Genomic DNA, 23,065 nt, shown 5'->3' with positions numbered 1-23,065 from the left:
CACCTAGGCTCAACTTTTCAGGGAACATGGTGAGTTATGTTAATTTTATGCACTGCAGGCTCTCTTAAGCTGGCTGCTGTTGGAGCTCCTTATCACACATAGGAAAATTACAATAATTAACTGCTAACACCTCAGCTATGTTTTAAGGCAAATGTCATCCAGAACCTATCATAAAGTATTTCAAAAGCTAGGTCGGCCTTTTTTGTTTCAAGACCATCGTGATTTGGAAAGGATCACGGAGTAAGAGTTCCCACAGATGAGAACATTTTCTGCCTCTTACCACTCTGAGTTTTCTTGACCCCAGTTTGTAGGATCCCGTGTCAGAAAGGCAAACCACATTCTATAGTCAATGATTCAATGTTGATTGGGATTTCAGTGTATTTCTTGTGGCATAGTTTTCTTGAGGAAGCAGTTTGGCAGAATTTCATTGAAATAAAAAATGATAAGAGGAGATATTTGCGAGATGAGACGGTAGAGGGTTGGAGGAATTTGAAAAGGAAGGAAATAGCTAGGCTTTAATAACATAAAAAGATGACAAGTAAATCTAGAGGTGGAGTTTACAGCCTGATAAAAAGGCAACATTCTTTTGCTTTGGGCTAAGACCACTGTACGTGTCAGTGAACTTCTCTTTTTCTCCCCTAAACTGTTTCCAACTTTGCATCTCTCAAGAAAACCTTCTTGGCCAAATGCCTAACCATAAGTAATTATTTCATGTATGTCTTCACCAAAAAAAACCACAATGGGGGGACCATCTAAAGTGTCCTTCACTGGAAACACCTTACCAGTATAATTGAGGTACCTAAAGAGATCCTGACCTAAACCTCACTGACACAAATTGTGATCTTTCTATTAATTTCAATTAAATTTATATTAAGCTAACAAACAAAACCAACAAAACCCCCTCCAATCAACACAAAACCCCAGATAACCAGATAGCTTTAGGTAAATTACACAAACTGTTCTCATGGCTTCTTATATCTTCTCACAAGCTTACTGCTATGCTTCCCAGGAACACGTTGAGGAGCACGGATGAGTCCTGCCCAAATGCAGTCGCGTTCTCTGCACGTGTGTGTGCTCTAAAAGGTTCACACTCATATGACCTGAACTAATGCCAGAATACCACAGAAGGTAGACAGCCCACATGTATCTATTCCCAGGACTTTTAATAATTGGGAGTCAAATATGGTGCTCCTCTTGCTCTTACTTAATTGTGTTAAAGAGCAGTGTTACCAGGAGAAAAGCAGCGAATACTGAGCAGAGCACAATAGAAGGAGATGGAAAATAGATACAAGAAGCAAGGTCTCCAGGGGCAGTATTTTCTATTTGCTGGGCTACAGACTCACAGCTGATAATGCAAGTTGTAATTAATATAAAAGCAGGAGACAATATGGGGAAAGCTTGTACTAGCAGGGCCACAGGAGATCACTCCACTGCTATCCACTGTTTCTCATTTACACACACAGCCTTCCCTAGAAAACACAATTTGGCTGGTGTTTTTACCCTTGAAAGTTAAGCAAAAAAAAATACAAATGGATTTAGCACCACCAGTGAATTTTTTTTTTGCTAAATCTAGAAAAGAGCAACAGAAAGGACAAGAGTCTCCTGGTGCACAAAGCAAATCTGAGGTGCTACTGTTTTGTCGATGCTGCAAATCTGGCGGAGACTTGGAAGAGTTTTTAACTGCTACAGAATTTCTTGAGGGGAGATGTCATTACAGGAATCTGATAAAGGATAACCTTCTGTTAACTTCTAGTTCTTACCTTGTATGCCCAGAATTTCCACTAAGCAAAGCCTGGCTGTTTGGTTTGGTTCAGCTTTTTTATCAGTGTCTACAGTCCCACTAGGACTGATTCTGATCTCACCCTGCTCTATTTTTTTATGGTGATATTAAAGACTTAATTAGCCATAAGGAATTTGCTTCTTATTTATAACAGGGAAGTAAAATCAATCAGGCCAGCTGATAACACCCCTGTGAGTAAGTTGGGCAGGATATGTCTTATGGATGTTAACCAAAGTTTCAAGTATACAGCGGTGACAGGATTAGGCCCTTACATTTTATCAGATGAGATGGACAAAACCTCTGGTTTCACAGGAACAAATAAAAGAAACTACAGGAGCTATAAGGCTCGTTCTTCATGAAGATGGTTGGATTCCAAGGTCTGGAGGTAACTCTAGTAAACTGATTCTGCAAGCACAAAACTGAACTACTGGTACGGATGACATTTTCCCTCCCAAATACAAGCCAAATCCTGCTCCCCTGTAAATACAGAGGAGCACCTGATGTGACTGATGCCACAAAAATCTGCACCTAGGTACCAGTGGATATCAAAATATGTGGTGGATAGGGAAACCCATACACATAAATGCAACTGTGTTCCTGTGTGCCTCCGTGTCTGCCTACGTTTTGTATGTGTAAAGTTCAGGATGGTATCTTAGAGGCAGCTGTGGAGTCCAGTGATAACAAACTTACTGTGTAAAGAAACTTTCAATAAGTAAATGAGCCATGAAAAACTCTAATTTGCCATCATGTGTATGTTTGATAGAAGAAAAAAGGCTACTCCTGATACGACCAATGTCTGTTTTCTTACAGATGCACGTTTAATACGATCACGGTTTTTTGTATCCCAACGGCACAATTCAACCAAAACATGAGGCATTGCCTTCTAGCAGATATTTGTGTGTGCATGCACGAGTTTTAATCCTTGTCTCTTGATTATTTTTTGCATCTGAGGAAAACATCAGGAGGAATTTCTGACACTTCTAGAACGCGGCAGCCTTCTGAAAAGCCGCACGCTTTGTACTTCCCAATTAAGATTGAAATCAGTCGTGCAATATACCTGTCAGCAAGGAACTGAAACTTGCAAAAATCCCAGTTTTGTTGGGGTTTTAATTGTCCTTCTACGTCGTTCAGTGTGGCTACGCTTCGCCTAGACTTGATAGACAACTCAAACCAAAGCGGGAACACCGCCGCCAAGCAGGCAGTGGAATACCTTATCAGTTCGGTTTGAGAGAACCTAGCTGAAAATCAAAACACTCAGATTCCAGCTGTAGATAACCTTTGGCTGCAGAGCACCTTGGCCCATCAAGAAGAGGAGACATACAACATTCCCTACCATCTCAGGATGCAGCTTGGCCTTTAGAAAGCACAGGGCCTACCACAGCGTCCTAAGTCTAAAAGCCACCCGCTAAGAAATGTGGCTATTAAGGGGGGGGCGGGGGGGGAAGTTTGCTTTGTTATTGTTGCAGTTTGCTATTTAGTTTCCCTCCTGACATGCTGCAAACAGAATTAGCACCTCTGGAGGTCTGATCCTGGCATACTCAAAATTCCCACCAAAGTCCATCAGAGCGTGGGGTACCTGGAGGCTGCAGCATCAGGCCTCCGATTACTTCCTCGTTAGTCAGTGAAATCTCACCTAAAGGTTTAATTGTATAACTGGAACAGATATCTATTACCTTATTTTTACTTCTTTGGTTTTTTTCCTTCTGCATCTGCAAGATGTCAGGGATCTGCCCAGACTGGTCTCCAAGAGGAAATATTAAAGAAATGTAAAATGCCTGCATGCCCCAAAAGTACAAAATAAAAGTTCTCTCCCCATTTGAGAGCGGAAAGGTTTCATATTCTGATTAGTGTTTCTCTTCTACAGCTAGGGCATTGGATTTCTAATCTGTCAGCAGTCCTAGGAAAAAAAAAGGAAGAAAAAGAAAAAGAAGAGACCTATGTCTATTTCTACCCATTCTGAATTACGTTTTATAAACGATGATCTGTATGTTGTTACCTCTCAGCTGCAAATTGACTGCAGCACGCAAACAGATAGCAAGAAGAGTGAGGCCCTGATCCTGCTCCCATGAAAACCAGCAGAAGGGGAGCCATAAATTTCTGTGGGAGAATTACTAGGCTTCAAAGTAGGTTTTGTGCTAAGGGAAGAACTGCGCAGCACCAGGTGAAGCCAGGTACTGATATATATATATATATATATATGTATCTCATTAAAGCATAAAACGTTATCACGTGCCCCAAAAAAGTTTCAAATCTCCCAATTTTGCAGCATTACATTTTTAAGGTTTGAGTAGCTTGACAAGAAAAAGGAAAAAAAATAATATATCAACAGATTTATTTTTTCTTTTACCATCTCAGCAGAACACAGAATGCAGGATAGGGCCCAGAATGTTTATATTGAACGATAATAAATTGTCTGCGCTGGGAAACTCAACTTGAACTGCAGCTGGAAAGGTTTCTTTCCTCTTTTCTTTCTTTTTTTCTTTTGGGTTTGGGTTGTTTTTCTTTCCTTAACTGATTAACTGGTTCAGCCAGGGCATAGCTGTAATTACCTTCCTCCCATCTACAGCTAATACCTCAGAGCAATAAAAAAATATGAGGGTGTTAAAAATTCAAACACTAATTATGGGCTGTTATATTTACTAAACACAGCAGAGTAATAACAAAAGTTTCAGCTTCTTGTGGCCAGCTCTGCACTATTTGATCTCCCAAGTCCCTGGACCCTTTACACTTACTATATTACATAACAGTTAATAGAGCACTAAAATAAAATTCGATAAACACATTTATTACCCAACACATAAGAGCACAACTGCTTACAGCTGTCTCCTTTCTCCAGCACAGGTATATCTCTTGAAGAGTTCATTCCTTTGTTGGTTTTGCTTTTGGTTTCCAATTAAGTTATATAAATAGTAGAGCAGTAGAATTTGCAAAGGGGAAGCTTGTACTATTTGAGTACCCCGTTTAAAGTCTTATGGTAAATATTGGCTAATCCTGCAGTTCTTTTCTGTTACTTTCCCTTACGCCTGTTTCCAGGTCTAGCAAAGGGAGAAAAGTGAGAGCTGCCTTAGTTCCTAGTTCAGCACCGCCACTGTCACCTCAGCCACCCTTCACATTCACATTAAAACACACAAAGCCTAGCTTGATACCACTGGATAAGACCAGAGGTATATGGATTTATTTTTTTGGGGGGAGGAGGGGGAGGAGGAGGGTGTCAAACAGCTGTCACAAACTGCCACCTCCACAAGAGAAACCCTGGCACCCAACAAATTAACCTACACTTCTTTTTTGGGGCTATCATTATTCATAGCCAATCAGTTGAAACGGCTCCTAGCATTTCATGTGCAAATAAAACCATGAGGGGAAAAACCCACGGATCAGAATAGCGGGCCAGTACATAAAACAGAGGAAACAACATGCTGTCTCTGTCCTTCTGAAGTGGCTCATCATCACCCCTGCACCAACTTTCACCAAATGAGATCTAGCCCGAGGCTACGTATTAAATATGCATATCAAAGCAAATGAAAAAAAAAATAAACCTGGAGAGTCAAATTGGACGGATTTGCATACTTGAACTACTCCATTTGCAGGTAGAGGCTCACAAATGAGAGCTGGGGGTGGTTGTTGATACTCCTGCATGTTTGTATTAGCTATTTTTTTGTATATATAAAGCTTTTCCTTCTTTATGAATAAAAGCAGATTCTATGATCCTGTGATACTTCCTGCTGGAACTTTTTGCACAGTGCAAAGATAGATGTGTGCACACACACACACACACACACAGAGTAGTTTGGCTGAGCTATAAGAGAGTGTTAAAGTTTTGTTGGGGAAAGAGGCTAATATTAGATAGATAGATAGATAGATAGATAGATAGATAGATAGATAGATAGATAGATAGATAGATACATAAATACATAGATAGATAGATAGATAGATAGATAGATAGATAGATAGATAGATAGATAGATAGATAGATAGATAGAAATCCAATAAGGAGACACATTTCCCAGAACGCATGACTAAAATGTAACTATGTGATACAACTCTTCATTTCCCAGTTGGTGTTCTGGTTGCACAAATTATTGCTTCCTTTCAAAACAAATAGCAGGGGGCTAAAGTAAAAATGTTATAGCTCAAATCTCCAGGAAATAAAAGGCTTTAAATTATAATACCCAATGAAGTGGTAAACCCTAACGGGTGCAAGATAAATGGGTTGTCATATTTATTTGAGTTTGGGTTGGGTTTGGTGGTTGGGGTTTGGGGTGTTGAGGTTTTTTTGTTGGGTTGGGGTTTGGGTTTTTTTTTTGGGGGGGGGAAGTGGGGGCACAAAACCAAGAGGAGATTCTTCGTAGGGAAGATAATAGTTATCAAATTATCAAAATGCTAACCCCCCCCCCCCCCCTCCACCCTTGTCCTATCATTGTGTGTGAATTTAAATATTATAATGGAGCACAGCAAATTGGCTTGAGCATTCGCCATCTGCCAGAACCCTAAACAGGCTAGTTTATCTAATCTCTTCAATATAAACACAAGCATGCTCCATTTCTACACTTCCACTTGAAACACACTCTTGTAAAGAAACTGTGCAGGAGAAACATGGACTTTTACTTTCTCCCCAACCCCCTTTTTTTTTCCTATTTTTTCTTTTTTCCCCTCTGTTCTGAATTTTCCACAATGACCTCCCCGCCTTGGCCTATCTTTCAGGTTGCCACTGACTTCAATTTCTTCTCCACTACTCTACCAGAATGCTTATGGACACGAATTTTAGAGTCATACAATGTCAGAAAATAAGTAATTTCCAAACAATGTCATCCCTCGTGGAGTTTATTATCTACGTGTGAGATAGCTGATAAGCAGAGAAACTTTGGGGAGCATCTGCATCCATTGCTTTTTTAATTATTATTATTATTTTTTAATCCTCTTTCAAAATAATAGATTTAAAATGTAAAATATCACACACACCCACCCCAAAAAAAAAACCCTCACAAAACAACCAAAACTTGTCCTGCAATGTTTACCGAATACAAATGAGAAAATGAAAGCTAAGGCTTGGGTCCAAAAAATATTTCCTGGGCTCTGTAGCTAAGCAGTGCCAGAAGGGGGGCATTAAGGAGAATTTATGATTATTTTATCTCCCAATTCAGCTTCAGTCCAGGTCTGATGTAATTATCAAATACACACACACAAACAACATGTTTTCAAAGGAAACAAAAGCTCCTAGAAAGCTCATTCTCCCTGGGCTTGCAGCTACTCCTCTTAACACACTGGGAAATAAAGGCAGGCGCCTGTGCAGCAAGCATGGTTAACTTCACACCGGGTGTTAAATTAATATTTCAACCGCTAAAATATTAGACTGTATCATTTAGATTATGAGTTCAATTGAATCTAAAACTGTGTAAACCCCTTTTCCCCCCAGGGATGCGTTCCTATAAATAAATAGAGTTCACACCCACTCTTTTTAACCAGAGCTATTCCTTCCCTCTTCTGCGGTACCAGCTGCAATCTTTCCCTTCACATCCCGAAGCCTCTCCGCGTCTGCATCTTTTGAAGGATCACAAGAGCCGCTCCAAAACCCGGAAAAACAAAGGCATTCTCCTTACCACACACACCAACGTTCAGTCCTACACACATGACACTAATTCACCAACTCCTAAAGTGTTAAAATCAACCGCTAACCTACGGTTACTCAATCATCATTCTCTCCAGCTTTCTGTAATACATTGTTAATAATTGCTTCATCAAGGTTACTGTCTTTTATTATGAAGATGCTTCAGGCGTTTGGCAATAAGTCCATATTCTGACAATAAGTTGCTATAAAGCACAAGCATTGGAAACTCTAATGTGCTATAACCCTCCCCCCCCCCCTTCTTTCTTTCTTTCTCTTTTTTTTTTAATGCAGTGTAGTATTGCCAATAACTCTCATCACTTGTCATCCCCACGAGAGGGGAGGGGAGGGAGCAAAGCAGCAAACTTTCTCCCTAACTTTCTTGTCTCTGTTTCCCTTACATTGCTGCATTGATTACACAGTTGGCAAAAAGGAAGAGAAAGCAGCGGGCCCCACATCAAACCAACGGTTTGCTAGCTCTCCAAGACGCCCAGAACAGGGAAATTTACAATCCATTGCAAACTCCCTGCTTTACAGATGGAAATAGAAGGAACCTTCTGCATCTCTACAATGTCACAATGAGAGAGGGAAATAAGTGGAAAGGTGGGATCCGAGCTAGCGAGAGCTTAACAGTAGTAACAACGATAAGAAAACAGCAGCAGGAGTCAGGTCCTCTAACCAGGTTCAAGTCTTTAAAAGTGCCATAAAGAAACCAGGACTTACGTGATCGGCTAAATTTGTGGAAGATCCTGAGAGTTCTTCGTGGTCTGATTTGGAGCTGCCATCCCTTTCATCAATAACGAGGTCTATTGGCATTTTTCCTTTCAAACAACTAATGTACCGATGGCAGAAGTTATCACACAATTCATGAACCTGGAAACAGTAACAAGAAGAACATCGATGATGGCAAAATAGCAGATTGCAACTTTTTAACCTTTTTTTTTTCTCTTTTCTTTTTTATTTTTTTTGGTAGCAAGAGCAACTCTCTGATCTCCTCCACAAGTAACTCTAATTAAGGGGCACAATAGTTGAAGTCAAGGAAACAATAGAGAAATTGTTGCAGCACATATTATTCTCTAGAGACTTGCAGCAGCAACAAGTTAGAGAGAGATAGTGGGGCTGTCTGGTGTGCAGAGGAAAATCCGATTTGGTGATAACATCAGAGCACTGGGAGCTGGACCCAGGCGGTATCTCTGGAGCATATACAGCCCAGACAGGTACAACCAGTCACTGGGGACGGGATCGGTTTAAACCGGGGCTAAAAAAAGGTCTAAGTGGCCCGGGAGCAGCAAAGCAAAGCTACTCACGGAGGCTGTGGGAAGAGCCGCTCTGGACTCCGAGCACAGCCCCCTCCCCACGCCGCGCAGGGCCCCCTGCCTCTTCCAAACATTTAGTGTTTGCTTGGGGTTAATGTGCCTGCCAGAGCTGGAGAAAGGCAGGAGTGCTTTCATTTCTCTTTTTTGTTAAACGTGTTATTTCCGAGTCAGGGAAAGAGCTTCTATCGAGGCTGAAGGGGTAAGAACGATGGAAGGGGATTAATAATACATAAATGTAATGACTTGGTTGAAACTACTCTGAAAAAAAAACAAACACAAAAACCACCAAAAAAACCAAATAAATAAATAAAAATGCCGGGCTGGGCTGGGCTGGGCATAGCTGACGGGTGTCACATGCTCTGGTGCCACAGGTTACAGTATCACACTGCGTTTCCCCTGCCTCCTCCAGCCATGGTTACAAGTCATCCCAAACAGTCCAAAGGGGGAGCGGGAGGGGGAGGAGGGAGTAGGACAGGGACAGGGAAGGAAGGGAATGGCTTGCTCCCCCGCCCACTTCCGTGGCGCTTACCTTTTCTAATTCCAAAAGGTGAAACCTTAGTACTTGTATTGCTTGGATCATCTGCAAGAAAGTTTTGAGGAAGGAGTTACGTGGGAGACAAGAGCAGGAGGGCTGTGCAGAGCTGAGAGCCCGAGTGGGCGAGGAGGAGAAGGGGGTTGTCAGGGCGAGCAGTCATTATCCAGGATTTTAGCTCATTGGTCACGCTTGAACAGTTTTGATCAACTTTAACGCTTGATTTTTATCATATATATTCCAGGAGCGGTGATTAGAGCTTTATTACCGCAATCTTGGAGAAAACCTCTTCCCCTTTCCTCGCTCCCTCTCAAGACCCCGGCCCTCATCCCTGAAGGTCCGCAGGGAAGTCAAACACACACTCCCACCCCCCTACTGCCCTCAGGAGAAAGGGGAGAGGATGAATAGTTTGGCATCTTCTTTACAAGAGGATTTAGGCACTTTGAATATTGAAATCGTTCCCATTAGCAAAAGAATTACGTTAGAAATCTCCATCTCTCTCTTCTTAAGCAGTTATTTCCTTCACTTTTAGCCTCCCGTAGCTTTCGAACACAGCTTTGCAATGCATTGGGGCTGGAGAGTTCGCCCTGTCGCACTTTAAAAGCGCAGCTCTTTGAAGCCTCTTGTCGGTGGCTTTGCAGCTGCCCCCTCCCCGGCTCTCCCCGCCGCTGTCCGCGCAGCCCGGGTGCCTGGCCCGGCCGCCGGCTCCCGGCCGCCCCGGACAGCGGAGGGCGCTTGCGGCAGCTGGCGATGGGGCGGAAAGGGCTGGAGGGGCAAGGGTGCAGCGGCGGGGAGCGGGCCTTACCAAATTGTCCAACTCTGGATTTGAAGAAAAAAGTGGTTTTTCAGCGCGGACCTGCAAGAAGAAGGAAAAGCGGCGTGAATCACAGCCTCTCCCTTCAGGCCGAGTCACTCGAAGGGGCAACCCCCCCTGTGACAAAACCTGACGGTCCAGGTCAGACCGAAATCCGCCCCGGAGTCACCCGTGCCATGAAGAGGAGCTGCTGCCCCGCTCCTGCCATCCCGGGGCTGAGCCGGCCTCCCTTGCCACAGGAGCCTTCTCTTTTTGACCTCCTGCCTTTTCTCCTGCTCCCTTTGCATCTAAAGCTCGGCCACAGTTACATTTCCCTTGCATCGATGCAGCAGGGCGAGGGCCAGGAGTCTCGGCTCGGCCCCGCGGAGGGGTTCCCGGCGGAGGAGGGCCAGGGCCGGCTAGGCCCTCACCCACGCCGCTCCCTCCCTTCCCACCCCCGCGGCGGCCGGAGAGGGGGGTACCGGGAGAAGAGGGGGGTGGGGAGGGGGGGGAGGTGAGGAGGGGCTGCCCCCTGCCAGCGCCTGGCCGTGTGGGTCGAGAACCTGAGGAGGTGGCGGGAGTGCTGGGAAGGGCCGGGGGCGGGGGAGCGGTGCCGGACCTGTTTGGCGAAGACGGCGATGTCCTCGTTGAAGGAGTCGGAGGAGCAGACGTCCCCGCCGGCCACGCCGGGCTCCCGGGGCGTGCAGGTCGCCAGCTCGCACTTCTCAAAGACCAGAGCTAAGAGGGGGAACAACGGGTGCCTACCGGGCAGTGGCACACAAAGAGAGGGGAGGGGGTGGGGGAGAGGGGGAAAGAAGAGCTCTAATCAACAAGTAATTTCTTTTTTCTTTCTTTCTTTCTTTCTTTTTTTTTTTTTTTTTTAAATGCACGGACATGCAAACAGGGACACATGGACCCAGCCACGCTCGGCAGCCTCAGTATCGCTTCGGGCAGAGCAGGGGAGAACAAGATTTTGAAATAAAAATACTGGGTATGGCGATGGAAGCCTTTCTTTTCCTTCTTTCTTTCTTTCTTTCTCTTTTTTTTTTTTTAGCTTTTGAAATTGCCGTGCCCGAACAACATCCCCCATGCAGTCCCCCCCCAGATGAGGACAAAAGTGACCTCTCCTCCAAACGCACAAGGCACCAAACACGCTCACACAGGCAGCAGCTCAGCTGGGAATCTTACACTTTTCGCCACATCTTAAAAATAACGCGAAACCTGGAAGATCCCATCCGTACCCTCCAGCTATGACCTAAAATGAGAGGCACGGCGAAGCAAACTGCAAACTACTTAATACGTAATTTTATTTTTTTTTTTCAAGGGGCCCGCTTAACAAAAATGTGGTGAAGTTTCCTGGCTTAGGAAGCACACCCAAGTAAAATACCAGCTGTCCAGATAAGTGAGCTGGGGAGGGGGCGGAGGGAGGGAGCACTTCGCGAAATATTTTCCCATAGTTGGTGTAGTCAGGGAAAAAAAAATTATCTGCGTGCTAAGTAGTACGCATGCATTTGTCTCTTTTCCCCTTCCGTGCCTGATCAAGGCCCCACACTCTGTCATGGATGTTACTATCTCTCCTTTTAGGATCGTTTAGTATTTTTCCTAAAAGGCACTGAAGGGAATCGGTGTCACTTGCCCCCAAGCAATGCCCTGGCACAGGCTCGAGTTTTGCCGGGCACGGGTTTCTTTTTCCTCGTGCTCTTTCTCTTCTAAATAGAAAACTCAGCTCGGTGCCCCTAACGTATTTATTTCTTCTGTCTCAAGGAAGAGCTGCTTCCGAGAAGCTAACCTCTGTAGTTCTGCCTACCTTCCGCGCTGTGAAGAGCTCTTTATTTACAGTGTTGGGAGAGTGTTATTATGGTACGAAGGAGAACACCACAACAACACTTCTACAACTAAAAATCCAGAGCAGTGGATGAGACAGCCGCCTCTCCTGTCTGCACTCCTAACCGGGGCCTTTCCGAGAAAGACAAAAAAACCCCACTGGGGGGTGAGGGGGATGAGGGTCTGGGAGTAGGAGGAAAATAAAAAGAAAAGAGAAAAAAAAAAAAAAAAAAAAAAAGAAAGAAAAAAAAGACAGACAAGGCATCTTCCCCCCAGCTCAGCCTCTGTCCCCCAGAGCTCTGGTTTTCCAGGATCCGTTTCCCGTGGGTGCTGGCACCTCTGCTAGGAGCCAGGATGTGATCGCACTCGCACCGAAATTGCCAGCAGTGGCAGTGCCATTGCTCGGGTCTCCCTCCGGAGCGGGCTCCAGGGGGTTCTCCGGCCGACGCCCTCCCGCCGGGGCTCCCCCTCCGCCCCGCTCCGGGGCTCGGCTGGCCGCTGCCGCCGCCCGCCACCGCGGCCCCGCGGGAGCCCCCGCCGCCCGCCCTGCTCCTGCCCTCGCCGCTCCGCGGGCACCGGCGCTGCGGAGCCGGGCCATGGCGCCGGGCAGCCCGGCGGCACCTACCCGTAGATCGCATCCTTGTCCCGCTTCAGGGCGTCGTTGACAGCGGAGCCCATGGTGGCCGGCATGACATTGGGGTGCGGGGCGTGGGCGCCGTAGTGCTGCCCGGCGTGGAGCGGCGGCCCATGGTTGAGGTGGTGCACCGGGGGGATCGGCCGGGGCGCGTGGGGGTCCCCGTACATGGACGCCGGCACCCCTACTCCGTCCATCCCGCCGTAGTGGGGCAGCTCATCGTACTGTCAAAAAACGGGCCGGAAGAGAAGAAAGAAAGAGAAAGAGAGGAAGAGAGAGAGAGAGAGAGAGAGGAATAAAAAACCCAAACAAACAACAACAACAAAAGTCAGAAGAGAGTAAAGCACCCGGACAGACACAAACAGAACAAAACAAAACAAGAACCAGCCACATCAGAGAGCGAAATGTGCAAAATGAAATCGACCGGGATCGAGAGCAGAGGCTGGAGAGGCTGAGGGAGGAGTGGGGGTGCGGGGAGAGGTAAAGGGGGAAAGTGTGTAAGCCTGTGTGCCTGGCTGTGTGTGCGGGGGGAGATGGTCCTCTTCAGCACGGGCAGGAGAAACCCTAACAAGGAAACAGGAATGAAAAGGAAGGAAACAGAGGAGAGAAACTCTCTGCATTGGAAAGGAAGAACAAAAAAAAAAAAAAAAAAAAAAAAAGCAACACAACAACAAACCAAAAAATTTAAAATGGATAAAGGAGCAGAATCAAAAGCAACTATACAAATAAATCAAGAGTGGGAAGGAGAGAGGAAAGGTAGGGTGCATCGGGGTGGGGGAGGGAGATAAAGGGGGAAATAATCTGAAAGTTACCAGAAACATTATTTAGTAGCAATTCCCCTTGTCCTTGTCAAAGGCAGAGACCAAACAAACAAAACAAAACAGCAAAAAAAAGGAAAGGCAGGCAGCTATATGTGTATACATATATATACGTTAGTATATACACAGACACACATATGTATTTCTGAGTCTTTCCTAGGCAGCGGCAGCAACGGCGGCAGCAGGCAGCAGCAGCAACAGCAGCAAGGTTTCCCCAGTGAAACCCGTGCTGCTGAGCAGGCAGGGAGCAGGGAAATCGCGCTGCTGGGGGAAAGCTAGAGAGGGAAAAAAAGCGTGGAACAATTGCAGAGAGAGACACAGAGAGAGAGAGAGAGACACTCACACACACACACACACACGCACGCACACACAAAAAGCTAGTGAATAATTTTTTTGCTGCTATTTTTTAATAGTGGCCGCCATCAAGCAGCAGCAACAGAGGAGAGCAAATCGGACAGGCCCCTCTTAAGAGAGGATTTATATATAGGTAAGTGTTGGAGATTTAAACCTACCCTTTGCGCCATCAGTCTGCGCTCCAATAAACTCCTGGATGTGTCGTATATTTAATATCCCAGTCCAGCAAAGAAAGTGATTTAGAGTGAAGAAGATTCCTTTTTTTTTTCCTTTTTTTTTTTTCCGCAACCCACTTATAGACTTCTCCTGTCCTCCAATATGGGCAAATAATAATAACAACAACAACAATAACAACCACAAGAATATAGCAAAAAACAGTCAAGAACCACGATGAGTTTCTGTGTTTTCTTCTTTTCTTTTTTTTTTGTTTTGTTTTTTTTTTTTTTTCCTCCTCCTCTCTCTGTTTCTCTCTTTCCTTTTCTCTCTCTCTCTTTTTCCTTTTTTCTTTCTCTACGCCAAAAAAAAAAAAAAAATTAAAAAAAAAAATTGTCAAGCCCCCAAACTGAAGGTTACGATCGGCCCGTCAGCAACCCACATGTAACCAAACTGTCGTGTCTCATGGCTTTTTGCCACTCCAGCTGTCAATCAAAGCCAGGGAATGTCAAGGTAGTGAATGAATGATGGTTGATGATGATGAAGAAGAGAGGAGGAATCTTTTTAACCCCGGTTTCTTCTTCCAGTAACTCCGCGCTCGGGTTTTGCCTTTTAGGATCGCTATAGGGTTGTTTGGTTTTTTTTTTTGTTGGTTGGTTGGTTGTTGGTTTGGTTTTTTTTTTTAAGTACTGTGAAGGGGGGTGGGGAAAGATGCGAAGAAAAATGGAACAGTTTGCAAAGCCCGGACTTCCCCCGCTCTCCTTTTTTTTTTTTTTTTTTTTTTTTTCCCCCTCTTTCTTTTTTTTCCTCCTCCTCCTCCTCCTCCTCCACCTCCTCCTCCTCCTCCTTCTCCCGGCAGGTATTTTGTCTCCCGCTCTCCCTCGCTCTCCGGGATGAGTGAGTGTCAGTAAGTGTTGGCAGGTTGGCTGCTGGCTGCCTTATAGAAGAGGCTCAGTTTTGCGGCGCTGATCGGCGGGAGAATGAAGTGACGGAACCCGGAAGTAGTGGTGGCCATAGCCAGTCCTGCAGCGCGGCGGCGGCGGCGGCGGGGAGCGGCGGCGGGGAGCGGCGGTGGCGGCGGCGGCGGCGGCGGCGGCGGGGAGCGGCGGCGGGGCGCGGGGCGGCGGGGCGCGGCGGGGCGGCCCAGCCGGCGGAGCGGCGGGGATGCGCAGCGCGCCGGCGGGGCGGCCGCGGCGCCGCGCGGGGGGAGCCGCGCAGCAGCCCCTGCCCCGAGCGAAGCAACGCGTGTAGGAAGGAGCGAGCGAGCGTGCGAGAGAGAGGGAGGGAGGGAGTGAGCGAGGGAGGAGGGAGGGAGGGAGCGAGGGAGGGAGGGAGGGGAGGAAGGACAGGGAGAGTGCGTGTGCGAGGGGGGGGGGGGGGGGGGAGGGGGGAGAGGCAGGGGAAAACTGCAGAGAGCGAGAAGAAAAGTGCGATAGAAGCCCAGCCCCGGGTTGGTTCGCGCTAGATTATTTTAGCAACAAAATACCTTCCGATTAACCGCGATGGTTAGCGTCTGATTTATGCGCTGAATTATTTATTTAAATCGCCGGCTTATCGCCGTTGCAGCGAACGGTATGCGAGTCCGGGGGCACGGAGAACTACAGCGCACGGGGCGGCGGGAACGGGGGCGGGGGTGGTGGGGGGGGTGGGGGTGGGTAGCGCAAAGTTGATCTTCCTCGGGAAACGAGCCTGCTCCGGCCGAGCGCTCGCCTCTCGGCCAGCACACGTTCTGTTGCGAGCCCGGTTCCTTCCCTCTGACAATTCATTGTGCTTTTCTAAAAATTAATTTTTCCAGGGCACGAAGAGAACGCCTCGTTTCAAACCGTGTTTGGCACCGCTCTTCATTAAGCGATCGCTGCTATCAAGCACGCTGTGGATGTCTTGGGGGAAGAGGCTGGGAGGTGGGGGGTGGGGGGGATGGGGTGAGAGGGGGGGAAATCCCTTTTTAGTTTTGCGATTAGGCTGCCAGGCTTTGAAAAGGGCTTAAAACCAAAGTCATGCTCAGCCTTTTGTAGGAGAGATCCAGATGTTATGTAGATTTTTGTTTGCATGTGCGTTTTGAGCGGATCCGGCGGTGAGCGCTGTATTTACGAGTGTGTGTTGCTGGACTTCGCCGGGTATCGACGTTGCGCTTGTGGGATGGATGCTGGAGTATTAGCTCGGTAATGCCTTCTAATGGTAGTGCTAATTACAGTGGGGTTATTTAGCAAATTAAGTGAGATGATGCACCCCCCACCTTCGAGCACCAAATGAACTTTTCCAAGCACACCCAGGCACACACACACACACACACACGTTAATTTTGGTGTGTTTCTCTCACCCAATCACTTTGCTGGAGCTAAACCATGCCTTACCTCAGAACAGTCAATTACCAGAGCTACCCGGGATCATCAATCATGGGGGATGCTTGAAGTTTAGGGGAGGAGCGATGGTCAAACTATCGATTGCTGCAGTTTTGTCCTCCCCAACCCCCCACCCCTCGTTCACGGTCCCTTGCACATAAAATCTAAAACAGACTATCCCGTTAATAGTAGGATTTATCAATGATTATGCACCCGGTTGCGAATGTGTCCTCGTACAGAGGTGGCTTTTGAAAATACACGGCAGGAAAATATGATTAGTTCGGTTGGGATTGCTTTTCGTGATGAGGACGATGATTTTAAGATATATATATTTTTTTATACAAGTATATTTAACTTTAAGAAAATGACTCAAGGGGCAGTTATAGATATTTGGCCTGATTTTAATAGGCGTAGGGAATGAGCTCCAGAGGTCAATAAACCCCTCCAAAATGATGAATGATTGAGTACCTGTGATGATGATAGTGATTACCGGAGCAATTAAACAGTTTGATTAAATGAGCCATCATAACAATGATGTCTGCGGGAAATCAGCCCCTCACATATAAAGAAAGATAGCGTGGAGGGCTGACAAACGCCAGTGGGCATTCCTGCGTGTTCCGATAGCGCCGAGCCCTGCAGAGCAGGGCTCTATTTACAAACAGGGGCGGGGGGGGGGGGGGAGGGTTGGGGGGGTGGGAATCTGGAGCAAAGTCCCTCGCCTACTTATAGCCAGAGTTGCACCCTGCTCAAAACCCACCAGAAGCCGGCGAGCAGACCCGCTTTTTTTTTTTTTTTTCTCCCTTGCCCCCCCCCCTTTTTTTTTTTGTCCTAGAGGATCTCCTCCAAGATTAAAGCTAGTCCTAAGAGCAACCGAATTGCTGTGACTGACTTTCACGGGACTGTAAAGAGAGGTGAGTAAAAAAAAAAACCAACCCAACCCAAAAAGCCCTTAGTATGTAGATCTCTTTCAAGCAGTGGTTAAGTCGATTCATTTCGCAGGGAAAAAGGCAGTAGTCTTCTTGTGCAGTATTTTATACTCTGTCGTATAAATCGGTAACGTAATTCAAGATATTCATGGTAATGAATGCTTGGCTAATCCTTTGGGTGCGCGGAGACCTACAGAGCAGTAGGTTATGCAAATCCTTTCCTACTTTTTTCCAGCTGTAGTTTTCTAACAGATTTTTTAAAGCGATCTAGTCATCGGTGAGTGCTATTTGGTGGTTTTTTTTTTTTCCCCCCCCCCCTCTCTCCCCCCCACCCCCTTCTCTTCCCCCCCCTCCTCCCCTCTATCCCCCACCCCAAAGATGCCAGTTTTCTAAACTTGCGTGGAATCAGCCCAAGCAGCCCGCTTAGAGGAGGTGGTTTAAATGTTTGTAGCTTCCAAACTGGTTTTTGTATTTCATTTTCTTTCTTTATTTTTTTTTTCTTTTAAACCGAGGCAGTGCAAACCCGGAGCCTTGCCCCCTTTGAGGTGTGCAAGTGTGCTCCTTGTAACGTGGCCGTGCAAAAAGTAATCTTAGCTCGACTGGAGGCTCCATGCATTTGTTCAGACCTCAAGCTGTGGGAGAATTTCACCGGTTTTCTTTTCAAAAAGAAGTTTTTTAGATGACTTGGCTCCCACGGAAGAAAGTGCTTCATTGCTTAGGTTATAATTTTAGACGTGATATTTTTTCTCTCTCGTTTTTTTTTTTTTGCTTTCTTTCCTGATTCTGTTTTTCACAGCAACGCCTATAGGTCTCAATTCTATTGACTGAGAAATTGTCAGAAAGCAATCTAAAAAATCAAAGCTGCGAAAAAGCAGCCAAAAGATTTTTTTTTTGCCATGTTCAATGCTGCTCCTTTCACTTGTTCTTTTTTTTTTTTCCCCTTCTTTTTTATTTTCTTTTTTTTTTTTTCCCTTTTTCTCTCCCCCCACCCCCTCCTAAACTAATTAACCCCCTGCGTTGGCTCACCCTGCTGTGCATGTGTGTAATCTAGGACAGGGACCAACTTTTAAAAACGGTTTTAACTTGATAGAAAGTGAAATTTCATATGGTAAATGAAAGTCTTTCATGTTCTTCCTGTGTCTTTTTTTTTTTTTCTTTCTTTCTTTTATTTTTTTTTTTCCCTTCCCCCCTTGAAAAGAGTTGGAGCCTTTTCCCTCTTCCCTATCCCAGTGGATTAAAGCGCCCCGAGAACACGGTTTATAAAGCGCTACAGTTTAGCCATTAAAAAGGATTCTCAATTTAGCGCCCTTAAGTGAAAGTACTCAGCTAGTAACAAAGATGCTTTGGGGAACTCGGAGGAAAAATGGGATACGTGCGTGCAGGAGGTGAGGGCTTCCACATTCTTAAGGTCGTTTTTTTATCCCCCCCCCCCCCCCTTTTTTTTCCTTAATTTCCCCCTTTTCTTTCCACCTTGGTGACGTATTTCTTTGAAAACGCAGTAATTCGGGAAAATTGAAACTGGCTAATTTCCATTTCTGGTGCATCACTTTCGCAGCGAAGGCTGTTTCCAGGAAAAGTGTGGTGAGAGACGAGTCGGTGGGAGGGTGGTGGTGGTGGTTGGGCTTTTTTTTTTTTTACCCCTTTTTCCTTTTTTTTTCCTTTCTTTTTCCTTTTTTTTTTTTTTTTTTTTTTTTTTTTTTTTTTTGATAGGCTCAAAAGTCCAAAGAGAAATGAGGTGTCCGGTATGGAAGTGCATCTCAGTCAACAGCCAAGCTCCTTTTTGCCGAGGCTGGAAATGGTTTTAACAGGCGGTAAAATTTCATCTTGTGGTGTCAAATTGGGGTCAGTTTGGGGTTAGCGCTCTCAGTGTCCGAGCAGGAGCTGTCCAGCTGTGTGGGGATTCATTAAGGGCAAAAGATCCGTTTCAAGAAAAACAATACAAAGACAATCAGAGGGCTAAAGATCCCCTTCAAATCGCATTTTACAAGTGCACCAGAACAAATATGGACGCTGAAACCTATTCCCTTCAAAATCCCAAATCGGCTTCTTAGCCCTTGGAGAGACTGGGAGAGAAAATCCTCTAAAACCTAGGAAGAGTCTGTTTTCAATCAGCCTTTCCGAAGTGTGGCATCTTAGTCCTTTGCTGGCTTTGAGGCATGCCTCTTTCTCTCTCCCAGCACACCCCCCCCCCACAGCCCCAACCCCCGCCCTCTGTTTTTCCACAGCCTTGCAAAAGCGGACGGCACAACAGGTAATATTTCAGATTTCAGGAATATATCCCATTGGGAGATCTTAAACCCCTGTTCCGCGAGCGCTTGTGCTCCTAGCTGAAGATTTAATGCAAATAGAAAGTTTTCGGGGAGAAACAAGCCAGGCTCGCACGAAGTCCTGTTGGACCCCTTCAGAAATTGTCTGCACTCTTTGTAGTCGGTGCTCCGGTCTGACGGCTAATTTAGGCTAGATGGGTAATTTAGGCTACTTTACGGTTCCTAGCCTTCGTGGAAAGCACCTATTGCTAATCTGGTTTATTAAATTCGCGTGGTTTAAATCCTCTTAGCGTCCCTACATCTGTTAGAACAATTGACGCCTTGCTACAGGGACAAATAACACGAACCCTAATCTTGTTTGTAACTTTACTCAATGTTTGTTTGTTTGTGCGCCGAGTTCAAGTATTTTTGGATGATGCCATTGTGTTGGGAAACACAAAGGCTACATTTGCAGACGAAACTCCCCGCGGACGGGCTGAGGATATCGCGGAACAGGATGAGAAAAAAACAATTATTATTATTTTTTTTTTTTGATTATTCGAGCTGGCATTTTATCTTGAACTATCGTCCTAGGAAATGTGTCCTATTTAATGAAGAAAGCAGCCTGCCTGTTAAAGTGTGGCCTGGGGATTATGTCACCATCACCCCGCAGTAAAATCCACGGGATTTTTTTTTTTCCTGGTTGGTTTTGTTTTGCTCGCAAGGCGAAGTTTGGGGTGTAAATAATACCTTTTCCTTTGTAGAATCAGGATTGTGACACGGTGAAGGCTCCTAGCCCCCCAAATCGCTCTTATTGCACTTTCCTTTTCCTTTACGGTTGCTTCTTACAACTTGACTCACTTTTTATTCGCCTCAGCCCACTTTGATTCTCCTCCGGCTTCCCGCAGCTGCAGGACTTTCGAGGTCCCATCTCGGGTGCCCCTGTGAAATCATGCACATTTTAGCTTCTGCAGATCGCTGGGTTCATGTAGCTCCTCACCCCGGTTCCTCCCCACCCCCGCTCCCAGTCGCGTACTTGGCTTTTCAGCAATCTATTATTTTTCAAAAATCTTTCCAGAAAGTCAATGGTAGCCCATCACGGTGAACTTTTCTTGACCTCGACTGCGGTATGCCTGAGATCTTTGGGAGCTGGATTAGGAGGAGGTTCATTTACTTACCTGTTAACTTCCCCTTTAACTCTCTTTCTTCCACCCCCTTTTTTTTCTTCTTCCTTTCTCCCCCCCCCCCCCCCCAAGGAGAAACAAAACCCAAACCAACAAAAAACCCCCCAAACCCAAACCAAACAACTTCACGAAGTGACAATGATCCGGGGTCTCTCTCCCTTCCCGGCCCCCTTTTTTCCCCTTCCTCGGGGCTGCAAGGGCTCTAACCCACCGCTGCCCGGCTGCCCCCCCGGGCTGCCTGTCCCTCGGCGAAGCGCGGTCGTCCCATCAGCAGCCCTCTAGCGCTATCTGGCGGGGCTCCAACACGGTCCCGACGCTCCTCTCCGCGCCGGCCGGGGCCTCCGCGCCGTTCCGCGCTCCGTGTTCGCCGATACAGAGCGCGAAATGGCACAGGGGGCCTGGCCGGCGCGGAGCGGACCCTCTGTCCACGATTCCCGAGGGCATTTCGGTCTGGTGTGCTCCCAACACATCCGAGCGTATGTTTATCTCACGTGTGAAGCGTCAGTGTCAGAGGAGAGCTGAGGGGTTTTATTTATTTCTTTTTATTTACATTATTTTTTTCTACGTCTCAGGGCTGGGAGGTTTGTAAAAGTGTAGACCACAAACTCCCCAAAGTGCGTGTTTCCATCATAAAGCAGAAAGAGAAGAATACCTGTCAGGGTTTCCCATTAATGCCGTGCAGGCTGCTTCTACCAGGGTAGTTTAAAACCTAGTTTGCGTTTGTTCGAAGAAGCCCGAAGCCTTAACAAAATCCATCTTTCCAACGTGCCATCGTAACAAAAAAGAAAAGGACAGTTAGGGCAAACTAAATCGCTTTAGCGCAGTACCAGAGCATCCGAGGAAGGCTCCGGACTCCGCTTAGAGCTTTCTGCTCTCGCTCACTCAAAATATTCACTTTTGTTCTCCAGCTGCCTATAAAACTCCAGAAGAGGAGCGCTTTCATTTTTACACTGGAGTTCTCGGTCCGGAGAGAACAATATCCTCCTACCTCTTTTGAAATGATACGGCGACTCTTACAACACACAGGCGATCACTCCCAGCACCAATCTCCCTTCTTTTTTTCTTTTCTGCTTTTTTTTTTTTACCCTAAATCTTTTCCCAAGAGCTGCTCAGCCCATTGTTGGAAGTGGGATTCAGAGCGCAGCCCAAAGGAAAAGGGGAAAAACACGCACAAAAAAAAATAATAATGTGAAGAGCCCGGTTTGGTGTCGCACGGAGAAAGAGCTGACAAAATATTGTAGCCTGTTTCCTAGAAGGACGTGCTGAGAGCCCGCGGTGTGTTCCCGAAAGAAAGGTTGTTTTATTCCACCACCACCCTCCTCCCGCCCCCCAAAAGATTACGATCGCCTTTGTACGTCTTCCTTTTGATCCCACAAAGAGAATGCAATATACATATAAGTGTTTGCTCTCCATGCAAGAAGCGCGAGGGAGCGGTACAATGAGATATACGGCCAGTTAGTCCTCATAATGCTTAGTTTTGCTGTAATTAATTGAAAACAGTTATTAGGTCGTCATTGGCAATAGCGTAAATAATTGCAGCAGATTTTTACTTAAAATTGACCGGTCACAGAGTGATAGATCGATTCGAGGTATAAAAATGATGTATCAAAACATCAATGTCGATTATTTGAAATATTGTAGTCGAATCTTTTTATTGCTTCATCGGTTAAGTGTCTGAAAGTGCTGTGTTCCAACATATATTTATGTTGTCAATACTGTCAAAACTGTCAGTTTTATTACAGTGGATTTGTAATACATTTCGGATTTGCTCATTTACATAAAATGTCCACCCCAGATACTCCTCCTTTTCCACATCTCTGGAAATCTGTGTGAGTTTAATGAAAGGATTCAGGATTCAGAGCTGGGGGGAAAAAAAAAGAAGGAAAAAAAAAAAAGAAAAAAGAAAGAAAAGAAAGAAAAGGAGAAAAAAATTGGATACTGCTCCATTAAGGCCAATTTAAACATCCCTTTGGAAAGCTCGGGCTATTTCTAACTTACCATAAGAGGTATTTCCTCCCCTCCCCCCTTGTTTCCCCGGTAGAATTTAAACACTTTTCTACCCTCACATCTGAATTAAACCCTTCAGGAGAATTGAGAAGCTGTGCAGGGAGGCAGAGGGGAGCCCAAGCACACCTGTGAGTGCCAAAATCCTCCCGAAGGGAGCAGCAGCCCCTCGAAGCGCGCGCACAGGCGCTGCGGTTTGCATCCTGCTAGAAAGAAGAAGACAAAAGGAGCAGTAAATATCTGTGTGATCCTTTCTTAACGCTTTGCAGCCCAAAGGAAAATCGCAAATTGGAAGCAGTATTGGGCATTTGATGCCTCCCCCCCACAACCCATCTCTCCAGCACCCCTCCCGGCCCCCATTGTATCAGGGTCCGATCCGGTCTATTCACTGTAAGTGATTTTTCACTATCATGGTCTCAGACACCGCTCTCTAATTTTCTCCGAGAGCCCAGCTGAGGGATGGAAAAAAGTCAGGAATAAACAAATCCGTTTACACATTAAACTCTCTTGGATCGAGCAAACAGCGAAATTAGCCGAGTAACTTTATTCCCCAGTCG

The 23,065-nt window shown here is 46.1% G+C and overlaps 1 protein-coding gene and 2 long non-coding RNA genes across 4 annotated transcripts in view; 2 read left to right on the top strand and 1 right to left on the bottom strand.

Annotated features, from left to right (window-relative positions):
- The window catches only part of MEIS2 (Meis homeobox 2), a 223,158-nt gene extending 208,547 nt beyond the window's left edge, over nt 1-14,611 (bottom strand). For both annotated transcript variants that reach the window (XM_068162917.1, XM_068162916.1), the window contains exons 1-6: nt 13,812-14,611; nt 12,473-12,705; nt 10,643-10,784; nt 10,036-10,086; nt 9,228-9,278; nt 8,106-8,255 (exon numbers count right to left, since the gene is read on the bottom strand). In XM_068162917.1, coding sequence (XP_068019018.1) covers nt 8,106-8,255; nt 9,228-9,278; nt 10,036-10,086; nt 10,643-10,784; nt 12,473-12,705; nt 13,812-13,823 — 639 coding nt within the window. In that variant the 5' untranslated portion in view covers nt 13,824-14,611. The remainder of the gene's footprint in view (nt 1-8,105; nt 8,256-9,227; nt 9,279-10,035; nt 10,087-10,642; nt 10,785-12,472; nt 12,706-13,811) is intronic.
- On the top strand, nt 9,919-12,037 carry LOC137453571 (uncharacterized). Its single transcript, XR_010990395.1, has 3 exons — nt 9,919-10,185; nt 10,928-11,323; nt 11,788-12,037. It is a non-coding gene; the product is annotated as an uncharacterized lncRNA (long non-coding RNA).
- Nucleotides 14,612-17,788: 3,177 nt separating the features above from the next.
- Nucleotides 17,789-22,385, top strand: LOC137453570 (uncharacterized). Its single transcript, XR_010990394.1, has 2 exons — nt 17,789-18,459; nt 21,413-22,385. It is a non-coding gene; the product is annotated as an uncharacterized lncRNA (long non-coding RNA).
- Nucleotides 22,386-23,065: the final 680 nt, after the last annotated feature.

Source organism: Melanerpes formicivorus, unplaced genomic scaffold (assembly GCF_026170545.1).
Source record: "Melanerpes formicivorus ecotype bairdi unplaced genomic scaffold, bMelFor1.0.p_v2 SCAF_68, whole genome shotgun sequence".
In the NCBI taxonomy this organism is placed as follows: domain Eukaryota; kingdom Metazoa; phylum Chordata; class Aves; order Piciformes; family Picidae; genus Melanerpes; species Melanerpes formicivorus.
Note: the sequence above shows the minus strand (reverse complement) of the source record. Positions and strands in the feature narration are given on the sequence as shown.